At 35.4% G+C, this 21,862-nt stretch overlaps 1 protein-coding gene across 3 annotated transcripts in view; it reads left to right on the top strand.

Annotated features, from left to right (window-relative positions):
• Positions 1-21,862, top strand: part of HELZ (helicase with zinc finger) — a 168,462-nt gene that overhangs the window by 82,273 nt on the left and 64,327 nt on the right. For 2 of the 3 annotated variants that reach the window (XM_081271910.1, XM_081271909.1), the window contains exons 16-21: positions 5,089-5,268; positions 5,778-5,882; positions 12,755-12,933; positions 17,212-17,330; positions 19,071-19,216; positions 20,550-20,697. In XM_081271910.1, coding sequence (XP_081128036.1) covers positions 5,089-5,268; positions 5,778-5,882; positions 12,755-12,933; positions 17,212-17,330; positions 19,071-19,216; positions 20,550-20,697 — 877 coding nt within the window. The remainder of the gene's footprint in view (positions 1-5,088; positions 5,269-5,777; positions 5,883-12,754; positions 12,934-17,211; positions 17,331-19,070; positions 19,217-20,549; positions 20,698-21,862) is intronic. The other variant, XM_081271911.1, reaches the window with a different exon arrangement.

Below are 21,862 nucleotides of genomic sequence, written 5' to 3' on the forward strand. Positions count from 1 at the left end.
GTGTTTTTGCTTGCTGTCCTATCTCCTTTCTTCTTTTTCCTGCCAAAATTTTTGAGATGGAATGTTTGGCATGTTTCTAGTACTCTCTGTTTGCTGTTGTATCTCCTTCCCACTTGCTCATACTCCTGAGGGTTCTCCGTGATCTCATTGTAAAACTCCAGCGACGTCTCAGCTCTCATTTGGTTCACCTTCTCTGCATCTGTCCCTTTCTTTCCATTCTCAGAACCAGTGCTTAATTCATGCCTGTACCGATTCAGCAGCATGCTAGTTGGTCTTCTGTCCTGCTGGTTGTAACCCTGTTGTCTGGTCCAACTCTCACATTTCTTTCGAAGTTAGTTTTCTAAAACAACCATTATGTCAAATCTCTGAAGGCTTCTCCTTGACATGTTGATAAAGTCTTAGAGCCTAATCGGAAGTTTATTATTAGCTCTCTGTTGCAAAGCATGTTGATTGTGCTTACCAACAATGTCTTTTCAGGAGTTTACTCAACTGTTTTCTGCTTGACATCCCCTTCCTCCAAGTCCCCAGTACTCTAGCCATATTGAATTCTCTTGAAGTTTATTTTTTAAAAATTTAAAAATTTTTAATGGGTGCCATCTTAACCATTTTAAGTGTATAGTTCTGCAGTGTTAAATATGTTCATATTGTTATACAATCTCTACATCTTTTTCATCTTATAAAACTGTAACTAAGAATCCATTGAAGAACTCCCCCCCATCCCCCACCAGCCCTGACTCTTTATCTTTATGGGAGTTCCTCACTGGGACATCTGGGCTGACATCTTTGCCCAGTGTCAGCCTGTTGAGAATCTTCCTATCCTGTAAGGCTTCTTCCAGCCCCTTCCATTTCATTGTTTCAGTAACTACTGAGCCCCTGCTATCTAGAAGGCTCAGTCAGTTTTGTGCTTTCAAGCATAATTTGTCCAGTTACCTTTTGTCAGTTGTGTACATTTTATTTTTCTCACTAGACTCTGAGCTTTGTATACTAAGAGACCATGTCTTCTTTATTTTGAACACTAACAAGGTCTTGCACATTATTAATATTTGACACACTTAAGTTATTAAGAATTTCAAGTTTTTTTAAATGTTTTAGTTGTAGATGGACACAATACATTTATTTTATTTATTCATTTTTATGTCTTGCTGAGGATCAAACCCAGTGCCTCATGCGTGCAAGGCAAGTGCTCAACCACTGAGCCACAACCCCAGCCCAAGAATTTCAAGTTTAAAGAAGGAAAATAGTTGTTTAAATGTTGAGGCCATACCAATAAACTTTTAGGCATTTTTACCTGACGTACTCATTACTGAAAGTTGTTTTACATATAATATATTCAAACCCTACTGACTGTTAATGGCAAAAGTTACAACAAAATGTCAAATAGCAGAAAAACTTCCTATCAGGAACAATTCATACCACAGTAATACAAATAGTAATTAAAATGTTCTGGCTTGGGGCAGTGGCACAGGCCTGTAATCCCAGCAGTTTAGAGGCTGAGACAGGAGGATCATGAGTTCAAAGCCAGCCTCAGCAAAAGTGAGATGCTGTTTCTAAATAAAATACAAAATAGGTCTGGGGATGTGGTTCAGTGGTTGATCGCCCCTGAGTTCAATCCCCAGTACTTCCCTCCCTTCCGACCCACGAAAGGTTCTGGATTTAGGAACTTACTCAGATATCATTAACTATTTAATATCTTTGCTGGACATGATGGTACATGCCTGTAATTCTAGCAACTCAGAAAGCTGAGGCAGGAAAATTGCAAGTTCAAAGTGAGCCTTAACAATTTAGTGATGCCGAAAGCAACTTATTGAGACTCTTTCCTAAAATAAAAAATTAAAAAGATCTGGAAATATGGTTCAGTGATTAATGCTTCCGGGTTTGATATCTGGTACCAATAAACAAAGAAACAAACAAATAAATCTTTTGTGGAATATAGATACATAAATGAAGTTGAGAAATTATTGTTTAGCATGTAGCGTTATAAATTAATTATAACAATGTATTTGGCCAGGGAAGGACTTTGAATTAATTTGGTTCTGGGAATAAAACAATTTTTATTTTATTTTATTCAGAATAAATTGTAGAGACTTCATATTGTTTCAAATTATGAAAACCAAAGTTGACTTATCAAGTATTTAATTATATCTTTCCCTTATTAAGTGGTGGTATAATAAACAAGTGCACTTTGTTTTAGTCATTGGTTCTCATCACCTATTCACTATTCATTGCCAGAAATTACAGAGATGATTGACATTGATAAAGTTTCTGGTCTACTCTGAAGTGCTTATTTACACTGAAATAATTGGTAGGTAGAATGAGTTACATAAACAAAGTAAAGGGATATTGACATATTTTATACCTATAAGTTTGTCATTAATCTCTTAGATTTATACTTACATAGTATAATCCATAGCTCTCTCTCTTTTTTTTTTTTTTTTTTTGTACCAGGAATTGAACTCATCAGGGGCATTTGACTCCTGAGCCATCTCAGCCCTATTTTGTGTTTTATTTAGAAACAGGGCCTCACTGAGTTGCTTAGTGCCTCGATTTTGCTGAGGCTGGCTTTGAACTCATGATCCGCCTGTCTCAGCCTCCCAAGCTTTTGGGATTACAGGCATGTGCCACCGTGTCTGGTTTATAAATTGACAAAACCCCCCAGATTTGAAAGATTAGAATGCTTTTTATTTGGTACCAGGGATTAAACCCAAGGGTGCATAACCACTGAGCAACATCTACAGCTCTTTTTAAATTTTTTATTTTGAGATAGGGTCTTACTAAATTGCTGGGACTGGCTTTGAAGTTGTGAGCCTCCTGCCTCAGCTTCCTGAGTTTCTGGGATTTTGAGCATGCACACTGTACCTGGCAAGATTACAATGTTTTAAAGTTTTTGTTTTTAAATGTGTGTCCTAACCATTTTTCTGAAATACAGGAATAGAAATTAAAATTAAACTTCTATTGCTCAATTATGTTTCCATACAGCTTTTTTTTTTCCATACAGCTTTAAGTAAATATTTTTAATTTATAAAAATGTATGTATGCATTATCTCATTTGATCTTTATAGTAATTGTCTTATGCAAGTATCATCTCCATGTACATGTGAAGGAAGCATGAGGGACAGATATCAAAGAATCATAGTGATCAGGCATGGATGCAAGTAATGGTTTTCTGAACTAACTGGTGAAAGATGTTGAATTATAAGCCTAGAGATAGGTGGTCCAGGCTAGTGCAGGGGCTCAGCAGCGCCATCATGGACCAAGGTCACCCTTTCCTCTCTGCCAATAAAGTGAGCTGGTTTTCTTCTTTATGCTTATTATAGTCTCATGGTTATCCTGTGGCTGCTGTATAGTTATTTACTACATTGTCTTTCCAGCCAGTTGAAGGAAAAGAGGAAGGCAATGGAGCAAGAAGGACTTTCTTCTAGTTTAAGGAAAAAAATTAAAAACCTGTACCTAGAACGGTTAGCTAGCTAAATAATTAGTGAGGCTTTGTTTTTACTTTATTGGCTATGAGAGTCCTTCTGAGGGACTTATTCCTGCATTTAATTCACCAAAATTGGGTATTCAGCAGAGGAAGCTGGAAAATGGAATATTACAACTGGCTAGGCCCAGTAGCTGAGAAAGGCAGGAGAGAAGGGTGCTTTGAATGGTTTTGGGGTAGTCATTAATGCCACAGGGTCTGCCACATATATTGGGTCTGGACTTAGTGGTCACCTAAAACCCATTTCTTCATTTATAGAAGATAGAATATTATTAGGTACTGGCAGAATTATGAGTAAATAAGCTGGTTAATACAGAGGGACTGTGAAGTAAAATGCTTGCAATTTAGTAAATAGCTTCCAAGGAATTCAGCATCACTGCTCAGCAGTCTTTTTTCTTTGTTATTGTTTTAACTTAAAAAATCTTGTAGTTCAGAAAAATGGCTGATGGCATGTTCACGTGATCAGTTTATTTTCTAAGGATTTATATTTTCTTATAAGTTCTGCACATTAACTGGTTTTGCTACTGGAGCTCCTACATTTTCTTTACAGAGAATTTTTTTGGTTTGAGATTACCTGTCACAATGTAACATTCACTGTAATTTTTTAAGAAACTAGAAGTGTTAAGATGATTTTCCATATGTCCTTGCTTCTGATTTTGAATGTAGCCTCACAGAGGGAATTTTCCTGTCTAAACTCTGTTCTACTATTTCAGGATTGTTCTGTAGGCACTTTGCACATTTTCTAAGCATCTCTTTACACACCCTTCCTATTTTGGTTTACATCCCTATCATTTTTGCCATAGTTGTTGTGATATTTAGTGTTTCAGTTGTGACTGTGAGAAAGAATTCTGTTGGTTCTCCATTTGGTTTGATCTGTTTCAGCATCTGCTGTTCATTTAAATCTTCAAAACTTTGCCAAGTTATAGAAGGGACACTAGTAAGATAGATCTCATTACACCAGCCATCTGTGCTACGTGGCAGGTGTTCTTAACCCTGAAAAGTAGGATAGATGTGGGTGATTTGTATGTGAAAACATAAGAAAATATTTCATATTGTTGGCTTTTGGTACCTTTTTTTAAAAAAATGCTATTTTCTAAGTTAAGGTTTTATAAAAAATCTGCTGTCTCTTAACCAGAGACATAAAGTCTTTTCTTTTTCCCTGTTTGAAACCTTGAGAGACTTTTCAGTGGATCAGAATTTAAATTACTTTAGTTTCTGTTTTGCATTTTATTTGCTATGCAAAGAAACAACTTTATTATTTTCAGAAAAAAATTTCTGACACTTTTTTGTCACAAACAGATACATTGGCATTATTACTTAATGAACTTGGCAGCCACTATTCTAGAAGTGCTTCGATTTCTTTGGATTAGTTGTCAAAAAATTTTTGTGTTTGGAATAGGACAAGATAAAGTTATGACTTACATGGGCAGACACTCTAAATGACTCTGTTGGGTAATTTTCCTGAAAAGTGGTTTTAGAACAAGCATTAGTTGTTATTGGTGCTGTTGTTTTAGTAGTTTTTAGTGGTTCAGTAAAATTCAGGATACTTCTGTGTGATATTCTATTCATTACTAAGTTGCATATATTTAAAATGACATTTTTATTTTTCATAGACAATGGGATGAACAGTTGGATCCTCGACTAAATGCAAAACAGAAAGAAGCTGTTCTGGCTATTACCACTCCACTTTCCATCCAGCTCCCACCTGTCCTCATCATTGGGCCCTATGGGACAGGCAAAACATTCACTCTAGCTCAGGCCGTCAAGCACATTCTGCAGCAGCACGAGACTAGGTGAGCAGCTGGGATGTATGCTAGTATTTCAAGAGCAGGACGCTTCTTTTCTTATTTTAAATACAAAATGAGTGCCAGCAAGACAGTTTTCACCTATCTCTTAAAGATTGAAAGAACAGAAAAAAGACTAAACCCAAAGCACTAAAATTTGAATTCTTTAGAAACACTGTTTTTAAAAATTGGTAATATAGAAAGTGATAGTTTTTAAATAGCCATCAAAACTTGAAGTCTGCCAATGAATTGTAATATATGTTAAAGCCCAAAGAGCTGGGTTTAGAAAATTTCGTATTTATATGATAGATTTTAATATAATTTTGGGTAACTTCCTTTGTAGCTTAATGAGAAATGTTGTTTCCTAAAGGCGTCATTAAATAATAATGTTAGAGAGCACTGAGTAGGTTGGCAGAAATGTATGCTATTAAGATGGCCACTGCTTTTTTTTTTTGGTATTATACTGCTTGAATAGTTTTGTGTTTTATCATTCTTTTTATTTGCACCATTTATTTCAGCAGGATTCTCATTTGCACCCATTCTAATAGTGCTGCTGATCTCTACATAAAGGATTATTTACATCCATATGTAGAAGCAGGCAATCCCCAGGCAAGACCTCTCAGGTATTTTTTAAGGCTTATTATGTATCTGTATCATACTTTGTTATTCTTAAGAAAAGGTGTCTGCAAAGATTTTAGTAACTTTGGATATACCAAAATCTTTAATTATGTATTGGCATTTGGAGGTTGTCTTATGAATAATTAATTTTAAATAAGGCAAAATGTAAAAAAATCTTTAACCATTTATTAACTATAGAGAAAGACATCCTTTTTTAAGTTTTGTGTGTAAAAAATGTTACAACCTGAATAAATTTTGATATGTACCTCTAAAAGCTGGTATGATAAAATAATAAATATGATAAATTAAAATCAAGTTTAATTTACATTCTAGCACATTTAGTGTGGCAGAGTAGTCATGCAGTTTCAGCTTTATGGAAATAAACATTTGACTGTTATCATGCTGGTAATTTCGTGGAAGCTACATATTAGAGAAGTATGAAATACTGAAATGCTTTCTGCAACAAAATGTAATTGACTAGAATTCACAATTTATTGCTACTGTTTAAAAGACATAATGTCAAAGAAAATTTTAAGTTGACATAGAAATGTCCTGTGAGTATTTGTAGACATGAAGTGTACTTAAATACAGGATTGTGGGGGAATAAAAATCCTTTTCTTCAGAAAACAATAAAGAATCATTAAATGATTATGTATTATACCATTTGTTTTCATTGCTATATGAAGTTAATGTTTAGTTTGCCATTTTACCAACTAATATATCATGGCCTAGGTTATTCAAATTACTATTAATTCTTGTTTATAAATTAATTTCTAACCACACACTTTTGATTCATAATTCACTTAACTTTTTATTTCTAATTGATCCCAGGCATGGAAAAATGAAATTATGCAGTTTACTTCTTTAATAACCATAGCTAAAACCATTTAAATGATTTTAGAATTGCATTTAAACAAAAAAAAAAAAAAAAAGAGAGAGAGAGAGAGAGAGAGAAAAGTGATGTGGCCTGTTAATAGATTTTTTTTTGCTATGTTTTTAGTGTAGAAGATAAAGCAGGAATAGTTATTTTACCTAGAATCTAGTTGTATTTAATAAGAAAATATCATATGTAAACAATTGTAAGTGAAAATGTGGTATTTATTCAAGGGTAAATTCACCAATAATTACTTTGATTCAGAATCTAATCTTGTTCAGATTTGATTGAAAGTTGAATAGCTAGCATTTTTGCCATAAATGTTTTCACTCTCATGTTGATAAATTGTTTTCTTTGCTTTTATCATTGATAGAGCATGTGTTTGTGTGTTTTTGTGTATGTGTGTGTTGCATGGGAAATGTGGCAATCTCATTTACCATTGTGCTTGATTTGGAAACAGTAGGGTAAAGTCTGCTCAAATCCTGGTGGACTTAGCATATTTCACTTGCTATTTGTGGTGGTAGAACTATTGATGAAAGTAAAATTTATCATTTTGAAAGTTGTACTTAGCTTTTTCTGTTTAAAATTATTTTTTTGGAGGTTATAATCCAACATATAGTGCCTCTAAATGTGTAGAGTAAGAAGTTATATTCTTATGGTTGTATGGTTGTAGTGGCCCAAATATAGAAATTTACCTGTTATAAAGAGGTCTCCCTGGGCTGGGGATGTGGCTCAAGCGGTGGCACGCTCGCCTGGCATGCGTGTGGCCCGGGTTTGATCCTCATCACCACATACAAAAGAAAACGGAGATGTTGTGTCTGCTGAAAACTAAAAAAAAATAGGCATTAGGAAATATCTCTCTCTCTCTCTCTCTCTCTCTCTCTCTCTCTCTCTCTCTCTCTCTTTCTTAAAAAAAACAAAAAACAAAAAAAGAGGTCTCCCTCTTCCCACTTTTGAGACTAGTTCAGTCCGAGATGAAAAAGTATGTTCAAATGCATATGATTTCATTTAGAAAATTGAATTAAATGAGAAAAAAACCCTGACTTCCCTGCATACTTTCTTCATATAAACCTACATTTTCCACTATGTTTTCCTCTTTGGGTAATGTATTGACTTGTAAATGTATTTCCTAAGAAATACTTGTTAGGATTTATTAGCACCAGTAGGGAAAATTAGACTGACTAACTGCTCTGGGGCGATCAGCTTTCTCCACATGATCCCAGGCTGCAGGGGAAGGAACACAAGAGGGTACCAAGTCTGCTCTGGTCATGAAGGAGAGGGATGTCTTCAGGGAGTGAAGGTTTGCTGTCTTTTGACAGTACTTTAGAGTCCCAGCCCAGGAAACTTGATAGTGTGAGACTAGCCAGAGTAAATAGCACTAGTTAGTAGGTTTAAATATACTACATGTGATTCAAATTTATAAAATTCTCTTAGTTGCCAGGAGTTGAGCTGAGTTCCAGATTTTGGGAGTGGAGGTTTTAGAAATCATTTTAGATTACATTTATTTTTACTTTTTACTTTATTCAGAATTAAAAGATTTAAAAATGGACTGTAGGGGAGAAAGCAGTTTGTTTCTGTGCATGTTTCTGAGGATCATGCACAGAAACAAACTGCTTTCCCTATAGTCCATTTAGCAGGGAGAGGCCCTCTTTGGAGATTGACCGCTTCCTGGGCAAACTGGAAAAATTTGTTGTTGTAGAAAGATCTTTAAAGATGTAATTTTCTTCTGGTATCATGTTCTGATTCTTAATATCTTAACTAATATCATTCAGGAGCTTCATTATTGCATATGAATTCAATACATGAATAAGATTGCAGTGAATTATAATTATCAAACTATGTCCTATTTTAAGAATCATTATAAATCCTGTGGGATATTTGAATTGTTTTGTTTCTAGAAAATATGTAAATTACGTAATTGGAGTCAATTAAGTACTTTGAACTTTTTGGGGGGTGGGTACTGGGTATTGAACCTAGAGGTGATCTACCACTGAGCTATACTCCCAGCTCTTTCTATTTACTTATTTATTTTAAAAGAGTGTATTCCTTTTTTTTTTAGACATTTATTTTATTTATGTTTTATGTGGTGCTGAGGATCGAACCCATGGCCTCACATGTGTGAGGCAAGCACTGTACCGCTGAGCCACAACCCCAGCCCTACTCCCAGCTCTTTTTATTTTGAGACAGAATCTTGCCGAATTGCCCAGACTGTCCTCAAACTTGGAATCATTCTGCCTCAGCCTCGGTAGTAACTGGAATTCTGGCTCCTGCCAACGTACAGCCTTATACCCTACCCCAGCCCTGCCCTACCCTAGGTACTAGGAAAGGACCCAGGGTTTTGCACATGCACTCTTTCCACTGTGCTACATCCCCAGCTTATGTTTTACACTGTGAACTTGAGTGTCACTTTTTTTTTTTAAAGATGGCAATGGATTGTATTTTATTTATGCATTTATATGTGGTGCTGAGAATTGAACCCAGTGCCTCATATATGCCAGGCAAGTGCTCTACCACTGAGCCACAACCCCAGCCCCTTAAGTGTCACTTTTTACTATCAGTTCTCAGATTTTGAAAAATGTTAGGTGTGTTTTAAATAATCTTACTGAAAGTATCTGTCTCATTAAATGTTGCATGAAATGACAATACAGAGAAAATATTTAAATCTTTTGAAAGTGAGCACTAGTGTTGTACTTTAATAAAATAGTCAAGAGATCGAGCTTTGAATTCTTATGGCTTACTTTCTTATTCTTACTTGAGGTAACTTTCCAAGTAATGTGAAAAAGTCAGTAATGATATTTAGAACTACAGGCCTGCCTCCCTCCCTCCCTCCCTCCCTCCCTCCTTTGAAGAAGAATCAGGTTCCTGGAGTTAGTTGATAAGTAATTTGAAAAACCATTCTTTTCTATTTTACAATGAAATATTTATTGAAGTAAATAAGCACAAAGAAGAAAATCAACATTATCTATAGCCTCAGTATCCAGAGATAAACACTCACTACTAACACTTTGGAGTTAAGTCCTGATTGTTTCTATGCTTAATTACATTTACTGGGGTTAATGTGAATAGAATCATAGACAATTTGTAAAATGAGGTATTATTTAAAAGTAAATTTGCTTTGCTGATCTGATTAAACTTGTTTTATTAAAATATAAAACATATTTGAAAGTTTTGTCTCTTTTAGAAGTGGTAATTTTAAACTTTGACCAAGTTTACAATTCTTATCACCATAGTGTTTTTAAAATATCTTATTCCTCAATTATAATTTATATTGAGACATTTATTAAATAAGTTTTTTGCTTTGTTTACAATAAAAAAGAAAACCCTGTGTTACGTGTTTTACAGAGCTTGAGAACAGATTGTAGAAGTTGAGACTGATTTTAATTGCTTGTATTCATGCCATCATGTCACCTTTTACATTTGTGTGATGTAAATTGAATATTAATTGAGTATTAAAAATGCTGGTTTCAAAGCTGGGCATTGTGGTGCTTGCTTATAATCCCAGGTGCTCAGGAGGCTGAGTTAGGAGGATTCCAAGTGTGAGGCCAGCCTCAGCAAGGCCCTAAGCAACTCAATGAGACTGTCTTAAAATAAAAAATTAAAAGGGCTGGGGATGTGGCTCAGTGATAAAGTGCCCCTAGATTCAATGCTGCTTTTAGTGTCAGCTTTGCTGTGGGAAGTGGAGGACTTCTGTTTGTTGGTGCCAGGTATTCTGCTGCATATTATATATAATTTCTCTAAATCCTTGAGAGGTTGAGCTATTAGATCCATTTTGGAAATGAGAGTAGATACGTACTGATACAGCCCTTTGGTTTAGAAAACTACCTTGACTTCATCTGTATTCCTCTATTGAAAATTTTTATAAATATTTGTATTCCCTGGCTCTACTTCCTATGTTCTCTTTGTCTTGAGCCCAAGTTATCCAAGTTTCCATCTTTACTTTTAATCTGAAACCATTATTTTGTGGTTACTAATGGTTTTCTTGTTTCTGAATCCTGTGGTCTGTTCTTATTTTATTCAGCCTCTTAGCAGCATTTGGTACTGTTACTCTTTATTTCTCTCTTGAAACAGTTTGTTCATTTTGTATCTAATACTCCCTACAGCTCCTGAATTCTCCCCTATTTCAGGCCCTCTCCCAGTTGCCTTACTTTATCCTACTCCTTTTCCCAGCCTCTAGATGTAGGAGTGTTCTGTCATTCATTCTTCCTCTAGTTTTCTTTCTTTTTTAAATTTACTCTTTTTCTGTAGGTGATAATATCTCATCTTAAGACTTTGTATTCTCCCAATACATACCGCTTGACCTAGGGATTGAATGCGGGGGCACTCCACCACTGAGCTACATCACCAGCTCTTTTTTATTTTTATTTAGAGACAGGGTCTCACTAATTGCTGAGGCTAGCTTTGACCTCACAATCTTCCTGCCTCAGCCTCCCAAGCCACTGGGATTACAGGTGTGTGCTACCAGGTCAAGCTCTTTCTCTTAAATTTTATCTCAAGTTGATTAGTAAATCCTATTGGCATGACTTTTTTTTTTTTTTTTTTTTTTTTGAGGTACTGGGGATTGAACTCAGCCGCACAATACTCAGCAAGTGTTCTACCACTGAGCTATATTGCTAGCCCCTGTTGGCATTACTCTTACAGTGTCTAGTGAATCTGACCATTTTCACATCTCCATTGTTACCATCCTAGTCCAAGCCACCATCTTCTCTTGTCCATGCCTTTCAACAACCTCCTAACTGATTTCACTGCCCTTACCTCCATCCCACCCAGAGGCGTGTCGATGTTAAATTGTACTGGCTTGTGATAGCTGATCATGTGCATGTCTCACGTGTTCATGTTCAGTGACATGTACTACTAACTTGAAATTGGCCATGGTAATAGTTTTTACACCAGGGAAATTTGCAAACACTACAAATCAGTCCCTCCTCCCCAGCATACCATTGTCTGGTCCTCCCCTGCAACATATTCTGCCCAGAGAAACAGAGCAATATAAGTCCTCTAGCAACATAAATCATGTTGTGTGATTGTCCTGTCATTCTTTTTCTTTAAAAAAATTTAAAAAAATCATTGCTGGACACAATACCTTTATTTTATTTATTTATTTTTATGTAGTGCTAAGGATCAAACCCAGTGTCTCACATGTGCTAGGCAAATGCTCTACCATTGAGCCACAACCCCAGCCCCTGTCCTGTCAAATTCTGAAGGCTTTTCATTAAACTCAGGCTAAATCCAGAGCCTTTATGATTACTCCCAACCCCTGTGTGATCTGTTCCTGTACTGTAGCTTAGTAGATGCCTAGTCTTTGTTATGTTGGGGGAGTGAGAGTTGGATGGGTGGATGGATGGATGAGTCTTTTCTGTAGCATTTTAGTAATCTGTAGCATGAAACCTATTAATATTTTTCTTTTGCAATTAATGGAAGAGATGCACTTTCTTAAAGTTTGCATACTTTTGATACTTTTGGTTGTTCAGAATTTAAATTTGTTTTAAGATGTCCAGAATCTCAGACAGAGGTCTATTTAGATATAGGTATAAGAAGTTTTCTAAAGTAAAATGCAAATAACTTGAATTTGTGTTGTAAGTGTGCAGTTTCATATTCTAAAATATGAGTTCAGTGTATTTTTGTAAGAATATTCTAGAAAAAGTAATTCCATAGTAGAACGATTTTGAATTTAATTAAAAACCCATATGCATGTATAAAACTTGTTTGTCATTTTGTTGAGATTAATCTGAACTCTTAAAATTCATTAGGTATTTATTTTGTGGTAGCACTTATGCTTTCTGTTTATATCTTTTTTCTTTTCCTTTTTTTAAAATGGGAGACGTCACACTAGATATAGTGGCAGTTTTATGTTAAATTCTAGTACAGTGGAGTGTTAATTAACAATTATGAAGTTTTACTTGTTAATTTCCAGAAATTGGAAAATAATGGTGTCAATAATTTTAGTAATCAGGTATTGTTAAGATGTTGATAAATGTGTATCAGAAATATTATCTTTTTTTACAGGGTTTATTTCCGAAATCGCTGGGTAAAGACTGTCCACCCAGTTGTGCATCAGTACTGTTTGATCTCAAGCGCACATTCCACCTTTCAGATGCCACAGAAAGAAGATATTCTTAAACATCGAGTGGTGGTGGTTACATTGAATACTTCCCAGTACCTCTGTCAGTTGGATCTTGAACCTGGTATGCTGACTCCTGCCGCAATATAGGGTATCTCACAGGGTTAGGGCTTGTGTATTCATTCTGTAGCCCATGAGCCAAATCTGGCTTGCTGCCTGTGTTTGAATAAAGTTTTACTAGATGGAACACAGCCACCGGTGCCCATTTAGTTGCCTGTTTGCTTTCTATAGATGCTTTTGTGCCACAACACCTGAGTTGAGTAGTTGCAACAGAGACTGTGGCCCACAACCTAAGACACACACTGTGTGCGCTGTACTGAAAAAATTATCCAAACCCTAGACATTTTCATGACTGTTATTCCATTGGTCAGGTGGTAGTTACTTATAATCACATGAAGAATTCAAATTTGGACATTGTTGGTGTTTTTTTGTTTGTTTTTTATAATTTTCTCAAGTTTTTGTCTTAAATTGCTTTTGCATTGTAGAGACAGCAAGCATTATAGGATTTTTTTTTTTTATGTAATACTATTACATTTCTATACTGGAGCTATGTAAAATCAATCTAATATTACACAGGGCCAGATAGAAGATAACAGGTTGTTGTGATAATATGGTGGAACAAAGTAGTATTACTTCAGATGCTTTAAAAGGATGGTCATTTATTACTGTCACATTATAATTGTTGACATTGATCAAAATTTTTTATCTTCTCCTGTTGGAATTGCTTTCAGAGCCAGAGACGAATTCTTTTGAACATCAGAGTCCCTGGAAGGAGAGACTGTTCTCTTCACCTTCTATTCCTGGCACCTAGCCTAGAGTATAGATACCTGGAAGCCCTGTATATCTTAAATGAAGGAATGGTGGCCAACCTTTAAAAAAAAACAACAAAAGTTATTGAGTATAGATTTAATTTTAGAAAAGCTTAAATCTTTCTGAGATGTATATAATGAATAAAATAGATGATTAAACTGGGCAGTGCCATTAGAGAGAAAAAAAGAAAACAGATGTGCTGCTCAGGTAATGAGACTTATTTTCTGTGTGTGTAGCTCATAGCTAGCTGGTGAGGGCAGTTACAAAAGCGGAGGTTCAAAATGTTTTGAATAGTGGCAGTATCATTGGAATGAGTTATATTTCTTCCCAAGGGACTTCTTTGACTGCACCAACACTTACTTGAAATGTAAATTTTAGTATGTTTATTTAACAGTCAGTCTTGTTACTTTATGATCATATTCCACATATTTGCTATGTAGCTAAATATCTAAGCCTCCTAAACAGTATTGTTTTGTGAGAAAGAGTGAAGAATAGCTTTGGAGACCTAGAGTGTAGGATCATCTCTGTTGGAAGGTGACTGGGTCCTTTGTTGTGAATGTTGTTAATACTTCATTCAGTTCTCATATTGACCCTTTTGAGGATGATTTTACAGATGAGAAAATAAGACTTAAACTAATTCAGTTTGATCAATTCAAGTTACTTTTTCTAGCTTAATCAGTAGTGAATATTTTTTATGATTTATTTAGTTCCTGACGGAAGCCTCACTCTATTGTTACCTAATGAAAATGAATTTTTTTCACTAGTCTCAGTTTTTCCAGTTTTATAGTTGTTTTTCTTAATCCTTTAGAATAAAAGCATGAATTCTCAACAGGAAGAAAAATGCATGTGTCCATGTCACGCTTAGGCCACTATTGATAAATAGATTATAGTTAGAGATACTTTTGTTGTCACTCATAGTCATTTGTTTGAATGGGTGATGATAATGGTTAGTACTGCCAACCAGTAAGATTTAGAAAGTTCCTAACCTAAAAACAAGTTGTCTAGAAAATTGTATAAACCAATTGTTTGGAATTCTTGATATTTATTGAAATAGGTTTTTTAGCTAACTCACAGGAGGCTGGTTAATCCATTCTGCCCCTGGCCTCTATAGACTTATCACTTTCATTCTGTGGGAAACTACTTTCTGTCCTTTGCTATGCTCCTAAAAAGGAGAGAGCCCCCTTCCTACCCAGTGAGTTGGTAGTGTGGTGGGAGGACTTCTTTATTCAGTCAGCAAGGAGGGTTTTGCCTCTTTCTCCACTCTTAGAGGCAAAGGAATTTTTTCTTCCTTCCTACATACATAACCGTCTGCCCTAGTGTGAATGGCAACAGCAACCAAGACATGGGATGCCTCCTACTGTAGGCATTTTATCTGGGGAACATTAGATAATGTACTTTATTTTTTATTTTATTTTTTTTCCGAGTAGAAATTAGAAGTTTATTAAAGGACAGCAGAAAAGACTTCTCCCGGAGGAAGAAGGGGACCCAAGAGGTGGAATCCCTAGATAATGTACTTTAAAAAAAATATTTTTTAGTTGTAGTTGGACACAATACTTTTATTTCACTTATTTATTTTTATGTGGTGCTGAGGATCCAAACCCAGGGTCTCGCATGTGCGAGGCGAATGCTCTACTGCTGAGCCACAAGCCAGCCCCAGATAATGTACTTTTTTACAGGGTTGGTAACTGGGGATTGAACCCAGGGATGCTTTACCACGGAGCTGCATCCCCATACTTCTTTATTATATCTTTTGAGTCAGAGTCTTACTAAGTTGCTTAGAAAGTTGCCAGGCTGCTGAGGCTGGCTTCAAACTTGCAGTCTTCCTGCCTCAGCCTCCCGAGTTGCTGGGATTATAGGCATGCCCCACAGCATCTGGTGATAGTGTGTATTTTTAACACTTGTTATCAGACCTGTATTTTCAGAGTGGTGATTTGTTTTTAAACCAGGCTAAGGTCTTAGGCGAAAAAATTATACATATTTTAGAGAGAGTCGTACACCACACAATGATGTTTCAGTCAGGCACGGACTGACTATGTGATGGTGGTCCATGAGAGTCTTAGCAGAGCTGAAAAATTCCATTGCCTGGTGACATCATAGCCATTGTAAAATTGTAGGGTAACACATTTACTCACATGTTTTTGGTGATGCTGGTAGAAAAAGATCTACTGTACTGCCAGTTGTATAAAAGTGTAGTATGTACAGTTATGTACTGTGCACAATACTTAGTAATGGTAATTGACAAGTGGGTTCCTGGTTTATGTGGTTACTATACTTTTATTTTTGAGATGGGGTCTTGCTGTGTTATACAGGCTGGGTTTAATTGCTGGTCTCAAGTGATCATCCTGCCTCAGTCTCCTGAGTAACTGAGACTACAGACACTATTGTTATTATTTTTTTAATATTTATTTTTTAGTTGCAGTTGGACACAATACTTTTATTACACTTATTTATTTTTATGTGGTTTTGAGGATCAAACCCAGGGTCTCACACGTGCGAGGTGAGCGTGCGAGGTGAGCGCGCGAGGTGAGCGCTCTACCGCTCAGCCCACGCTATTGTTATTTTGATGTGTACTCCTGGCCTACACAAAAATGTTTACTCATCCATCTCATGTTTATTGCATCTATTGATTATATTATTTTCACTTGGTTGGTTTGATCTTGTTTTGTTCATCACAGACCTAGGAGCAAAAGACTACATAACACACAACACATTCATATCGTCTAGATGTATAGCAGGCTATACCATCTAGATTAATGTAAGCACACTCTGACGTTCATAGAATGACAGAGTTGCCTAATGTTACATTTCTTGGAACACATCCCTGTTATTAAATGACACTTGATTATGTATGAAAAGTAAACCTAAATATTCAAATTAGTAAATTTGCTAATAAGATTCTCATTGTTTTTAGTCTAAGGTAAGTTATAATGTTAGATTTGAATGATTTTCACAACTTTCTCCTTTATATTAGATTTGAGTATGTTTTTCTTTAATGTCTGTTTATGTTTAGGGTAATGTTACTTAAGAACTACCATTATTTTATTTTTGGTGTTTTTGGCAAATAAATTGTGGAAGAGCTTTGGGGCTGTCAGTTGTTTAGTTACCCTTCTTTTAGTGAAAAGACACTATCTTGAACTTTTAAAATCTTTTCATATACTGATTTAACAGTCTTTGAGCCAGATGCAAGTGTATACATACACATTACTGAGTCATTCTTTTTAAACTCTTATTTTTTAAGTGATGATTTTAATAGATGATTATCTAAATTGAGGATAGTTCTTAAAAATATTCACACTTGGTCTGGGGTTGTGGCTCAGTAATATAGCACTTGACTAGCATGTATGCGGCACTGGGTTCAATCCTCTGAGCACCGCATATAAATAAAGGTCCATTAACAACTAAAAAAATATTTTTTAAAAAATATTCACACTTCTTGGTTAACAAGCTAAACTCTTTCCTTAGCAGAAAACAAGTGATTTCTACTTCTGTTGTTGCCATAATATACTTTGCTGTGTTTGCTCTGTGTTTCCAGGGTTTTTTACGCACATTCTGCTAGATGAAGCTGCCCAGGCCATGGAGTGTGAAACCATTATGCCTCTAGCATTAGCAACTAAAAGTACCCGGATTGTTTTGGCTGGTGATCACATGCAGGTACCTGCTTTCTTAGTCATCAAGCATACTGAAAATAACTTTTAATTATATTTTGGTGTTTAACATTCTATTTCTATAACACCCTATGAAATTGTGACAAGTATTGCAGATTAAGTACTTCTAAGTATTTCTATTTTAATGTTTTTAGTTGTCAGTGGACTTTTCTTTTTTTTTTTTCGTTCTTTCATTTGTTTTTTCTTTTGTTCTTTTATTCATTCTTTATTTTTTTAGCTGAGAATTGAACCCAGGGCCTCACACGTGCTAGGCAAACCATTGAGCCACAACCCCAGCCCTTAAGTATTTTTATACTAATGGTGAAAAATGCTGATATTTCTGAAGGAAAATTACTGGTCCCAATTTTTTCTTCTTTGTTTAGACAATTTAGAATAAATAATAAGAGTCTTATCAATGTTGTTTTTATTTTAACATTTATTATTTTGAAGCTCATTTCTTTATATAATGAATGTTTGATTCTTATTCATTTTCGGCATGATGTTGGAGATTGAACTCAGGCTCCACCTCTGAGTTACACCCCAGCCTTTTACTTTTTTTACAGAATTTAAATGATCCATCTTAAAATTCCCCAATTTCTGTCTCTAATATGTGTTTTTGTGAAGGATTAATTTTTTATGTCATAAAAAACAAAGGGCTTAATTAAAAATTATAGTCAAAATGTCAAAGAATATATCACATTTTATGTATTTGCATACCTATTCATGAGAAAGAAACAGTTTTTTCTATTAAGATGTCTATTTTTCGAAGTTGCCATTTGGCAACTCTTTTACCACAGCTGATTCAGATTACACCTGCATAGTGTTAGAGCTGTCAGGACACTCAGAGAGGAGGTTCTTATGAAGAAGCAAATTTTGGTTTTGTTCCTTTGTGCAAAGTAGTTTAATTTTGTTCTTTAGCAATAAAAAGTATTACCTAGAATCACTCCTTGTACTTTATGAGGCTAAGAGGATTGTTTTGATTTAGATATCGTGCCTGTAATTCCAGCTGCTCAGGAGGCTGAAGCAGGAGGATCAAAAGTTTGAGGCCAGCTCAGGCAGCTAACCTTGTCCCTATTTCAAAATTAAAAAAAGAAAGAGCTGGGGATGTAGCTTAGTGCTAGGACCATTGCCTAGCATATGCAATTTTTTTTTCCCAGAAAAAGGAAAGGGGGTTGTTTTGTTAATAATTAAAAATAATTTTAGTCATGATCTGTATGTCCTACCAGCTCATCGCTTAAAATAATTGATCAGTTTTGGTGAGATAACTAATGTGACTCCCCCAGTGATACTATGGGTTGCGTCCCTAAAGTTACTGAAGTAGTCATCATTTATTATATTATTGGAGAAGATCTTTTTTTAAAAAAAATTTTTTTTAGTTGTTGATGGACTTTAGTTTATCCATTTATTTATATGTAGTGCTGAGAATCAAACCCAGTGCCTCACACATGCTAGGCAACGCTCTACCACTGAGCCACAACCCCAGCCCCGGAGAAGATTTTTATTAATTCATGTATAGAAACTCTAGGTTTGTGTTGCATACCACAATGAAGAATTAGAAATTTTGGCCTAGTTCCTTATAATAATAAAAGGATTCATAGAAAATGTCAACTGATTTTGTATGTTATTTCTTTTAGCATGTTGGGGTTTAATACATCAGAAATTTTACCACAGTGATATTTTATAAGCAAGTTAAAGAATGCTAATTGTATATTTAGTTAAATTTTCTCTGTATGTTTGTCTGTTACAGCTCAGTCCTTTTGTTTACAGCGAATTTGCCAGGGAAAGAAACCTTCATGTTTCGTTACTTGATCGACTCTATGAGCATTACCCTGCAGAGTTTCCATGTAGGATCCTCCTGTGTGAGAACTACCGGTCCCATGAAGCTATCATCAAGTAGGTGTGAACTGCCCTCTCTGATTCTCACTTTTTGCTGTCTTTTTGAGGGGTACTCAGATCAGCATATTACTAGGGACAGGTAATTGCAGTTATTCCCAAAAGATTATGTGGTGTTCCTAGTGTTGTAAGTTCTATTTGATTTTATATTTTAAAAAGATCACTTCAAAAGTCAAAGTTATGATTTTTTCCCCCAAAAAAAGCCACCTCTGGGAACTAAAAATTGAGGTTCTGCTAGCTCTGACATATTTTTCAGTGACTAAATATATAATCTATATGGAAAAACTGCATGTTGTAATAAAGAAATATAATGACAAACCATATATAGTAGTTTATCTGACTCTGGCTGTGTTATACACAAATTCTATTTTTTTTTCTATTTTTTATTTTTATTTTTAGGTATCGAGGATTGAACCCAGGGGCACATATATCCCCAGCTCTTTTTTAAAAAATTTTTATTTTGAGACAGGGTTTCACTAAGTTGCTTAGGGTCTTGCCAAGTTTCTGGGCTGTTCTGGAAGTCAGGATCCTCCTGCCTGAGTCTTCAAAGTTGCTGGGATTACAGGTTCATGTCATCATGCTTGCCATGCATAGACATGGCATACTTTTTTTTTTTTTTTAAATAAATAGGAGCAGTACACTCTAGAGTAATGATAAAAACATCATTATTACATAAACCAGTAATCTAGTCACATTATCATTGTCAAGTATGATGTGCAGTACATAATGCATGTGCTGCTAGGCTTTCTTTAAGAAAAATTTATGTTTTACAACTGGAAGCACAAAATAGGTTTGTTTACACCAGCATCACCAAAAACACGTGGTAACACGTTGGGTTCCAATGCTGTTGTTGGCTGCAGTGGTAATTTTTTAGTTCCATTACAATCTTATGGGACTACTGTAGAATATGGGGCCCATCATTGACCTGAATCATTATGTGACACATGACTGGACAGTTGTATGACCCACAAAGGGTGAAGTATGTACCAATCAAGAAAACACTCGAGTTAACAAATTTTCTCCTAGAATAAAGATTTCAACTGGTATCGTACTGTCATCATTTCTTCCTTTTTCTCTCTATTCTTTTGTACCTTACCCAAATCAATCCATTGAAAAGTGGTACACCAAGAGCTTTCTCTATTGTTTTTGCTGTGGTTATATTTGGAGAAATTATCAGCATCATAGGTATTCAGTGTTGATATTAAAATTAACCACTGGCAGAAAGCAGTGTTACTAGAAATGACTGATTTGTGTGTGTGGTGGTGGTGGTGGGGTGGCGGTTTAAATTAATTTTGATGATTTATTACTCTCTTTTTCTTTTCTTTCTCTGTAGTTATACCTCTGAGCTTTTCTATGAGGGTAAACTGATGGCCAGTGGAAAGCAACCAGCACACAAGGATTTCTACCCACTAACATTTTTTACAGCCCGAGGGGAAGATGTGCAAGAAAAAAATAGCACAGCATATTATAACAATGCAGAGGTACTTTAGTTCTTCATTTACATGGTCTGGTTTTGTTGAGTATTCATATAACATTTTCGTTGATGTGCATTTGTTTCATAGTGTGTAAAACTTATCCTGTCCTTATACATTGATTTATTAAGATGAATCTCCTACTGGAAACGAACACTTTGGTTTACTTTTTGTTTCAGTGGTAAAACATAAAACGCATGATTTCATTTTTAAAAAAGCCAATATTATTCTCATAAGATAGGCTGATTAAACTTTATAGTGCATAATCAAATGAGTTATCATTTTTAATGAGTTTGACTTGAATAGCAGAATCTTGTGCTTGAAAGAGATCACACAGTTGCAGATAATGACGTTTCTGTCTCATCATGGGCTCCAATTTAGTTTTCTTCTAGTTACTGGCTTTTAGAGAGAAAGCCGGTAATATGAGGAGTCAGGTGAGGCAGCAGACAAACCCCATGAAGACTTTTGGAGCTAGGAGGCCAGAAACTTTGTGGTTAAGGTTCTGGCTGTCACAAGACAGTTCTTTAGGGACTTCAAGAATCCCGAAGGAGGCAAGAATGGGGTGATTTTCATTGGGGGAATTCTGATGTCTACTACCTTTGGATCTCATGCTTTACTTACTTTATTTACAAAGAAATGGCTTCTATTATGTAATAGTATTTAATTTCCCTCTAAAAACTGATCAGAGACTTGTATTTAGAAGTCTACACAAGAATATCATCAGTACTTGCTTGATAAAACCGTAATCCAAAGCCAAGAAACTTGACATTTTTATTTAGGAATTTGTAAATTTAAATTTACTTAGGAAACAGTAAATTTAGGAAAGGCTAAACTTTTTCTTTAAATATTTTTTTCCTCTCTTCCTTTTTGGGCATTTTCTTTAAATATTGGTATTATTTAAAACAACTTGGGATGTCCTTTGTTGGTCTTACATTCGCATTGGAAATCACTGGCCTAGAAATTAGCCATGGTAGGGGTTGGGGTGGGAGGGCTGACCAGAGTGGCAAACAGGGCTTAAAATCCAGAAGGCTCTGGATTTTTTCTTTTTTTTTTTTTTGCTGTGACAACAGGGATCAGAGTTGAGTTTTGATTAACCTTGATCCTGAGCCGTGCTTGATGGTTACCTGAGACTGTTTCCTGACTTGGGTTACTTGTTCCTTCAAAGTGACATGGT

Source organism: Spermophilus citellus (assembly GCF_964194105.1).
Source record: "Spermophilus citellus genome assembly, chromosome: 17".
NCBI lineage: Eukaryota > Metazoa > Chordata > Mammalia > Rodentia > Sciuridae > Spermophilus > Spermophilus citellus.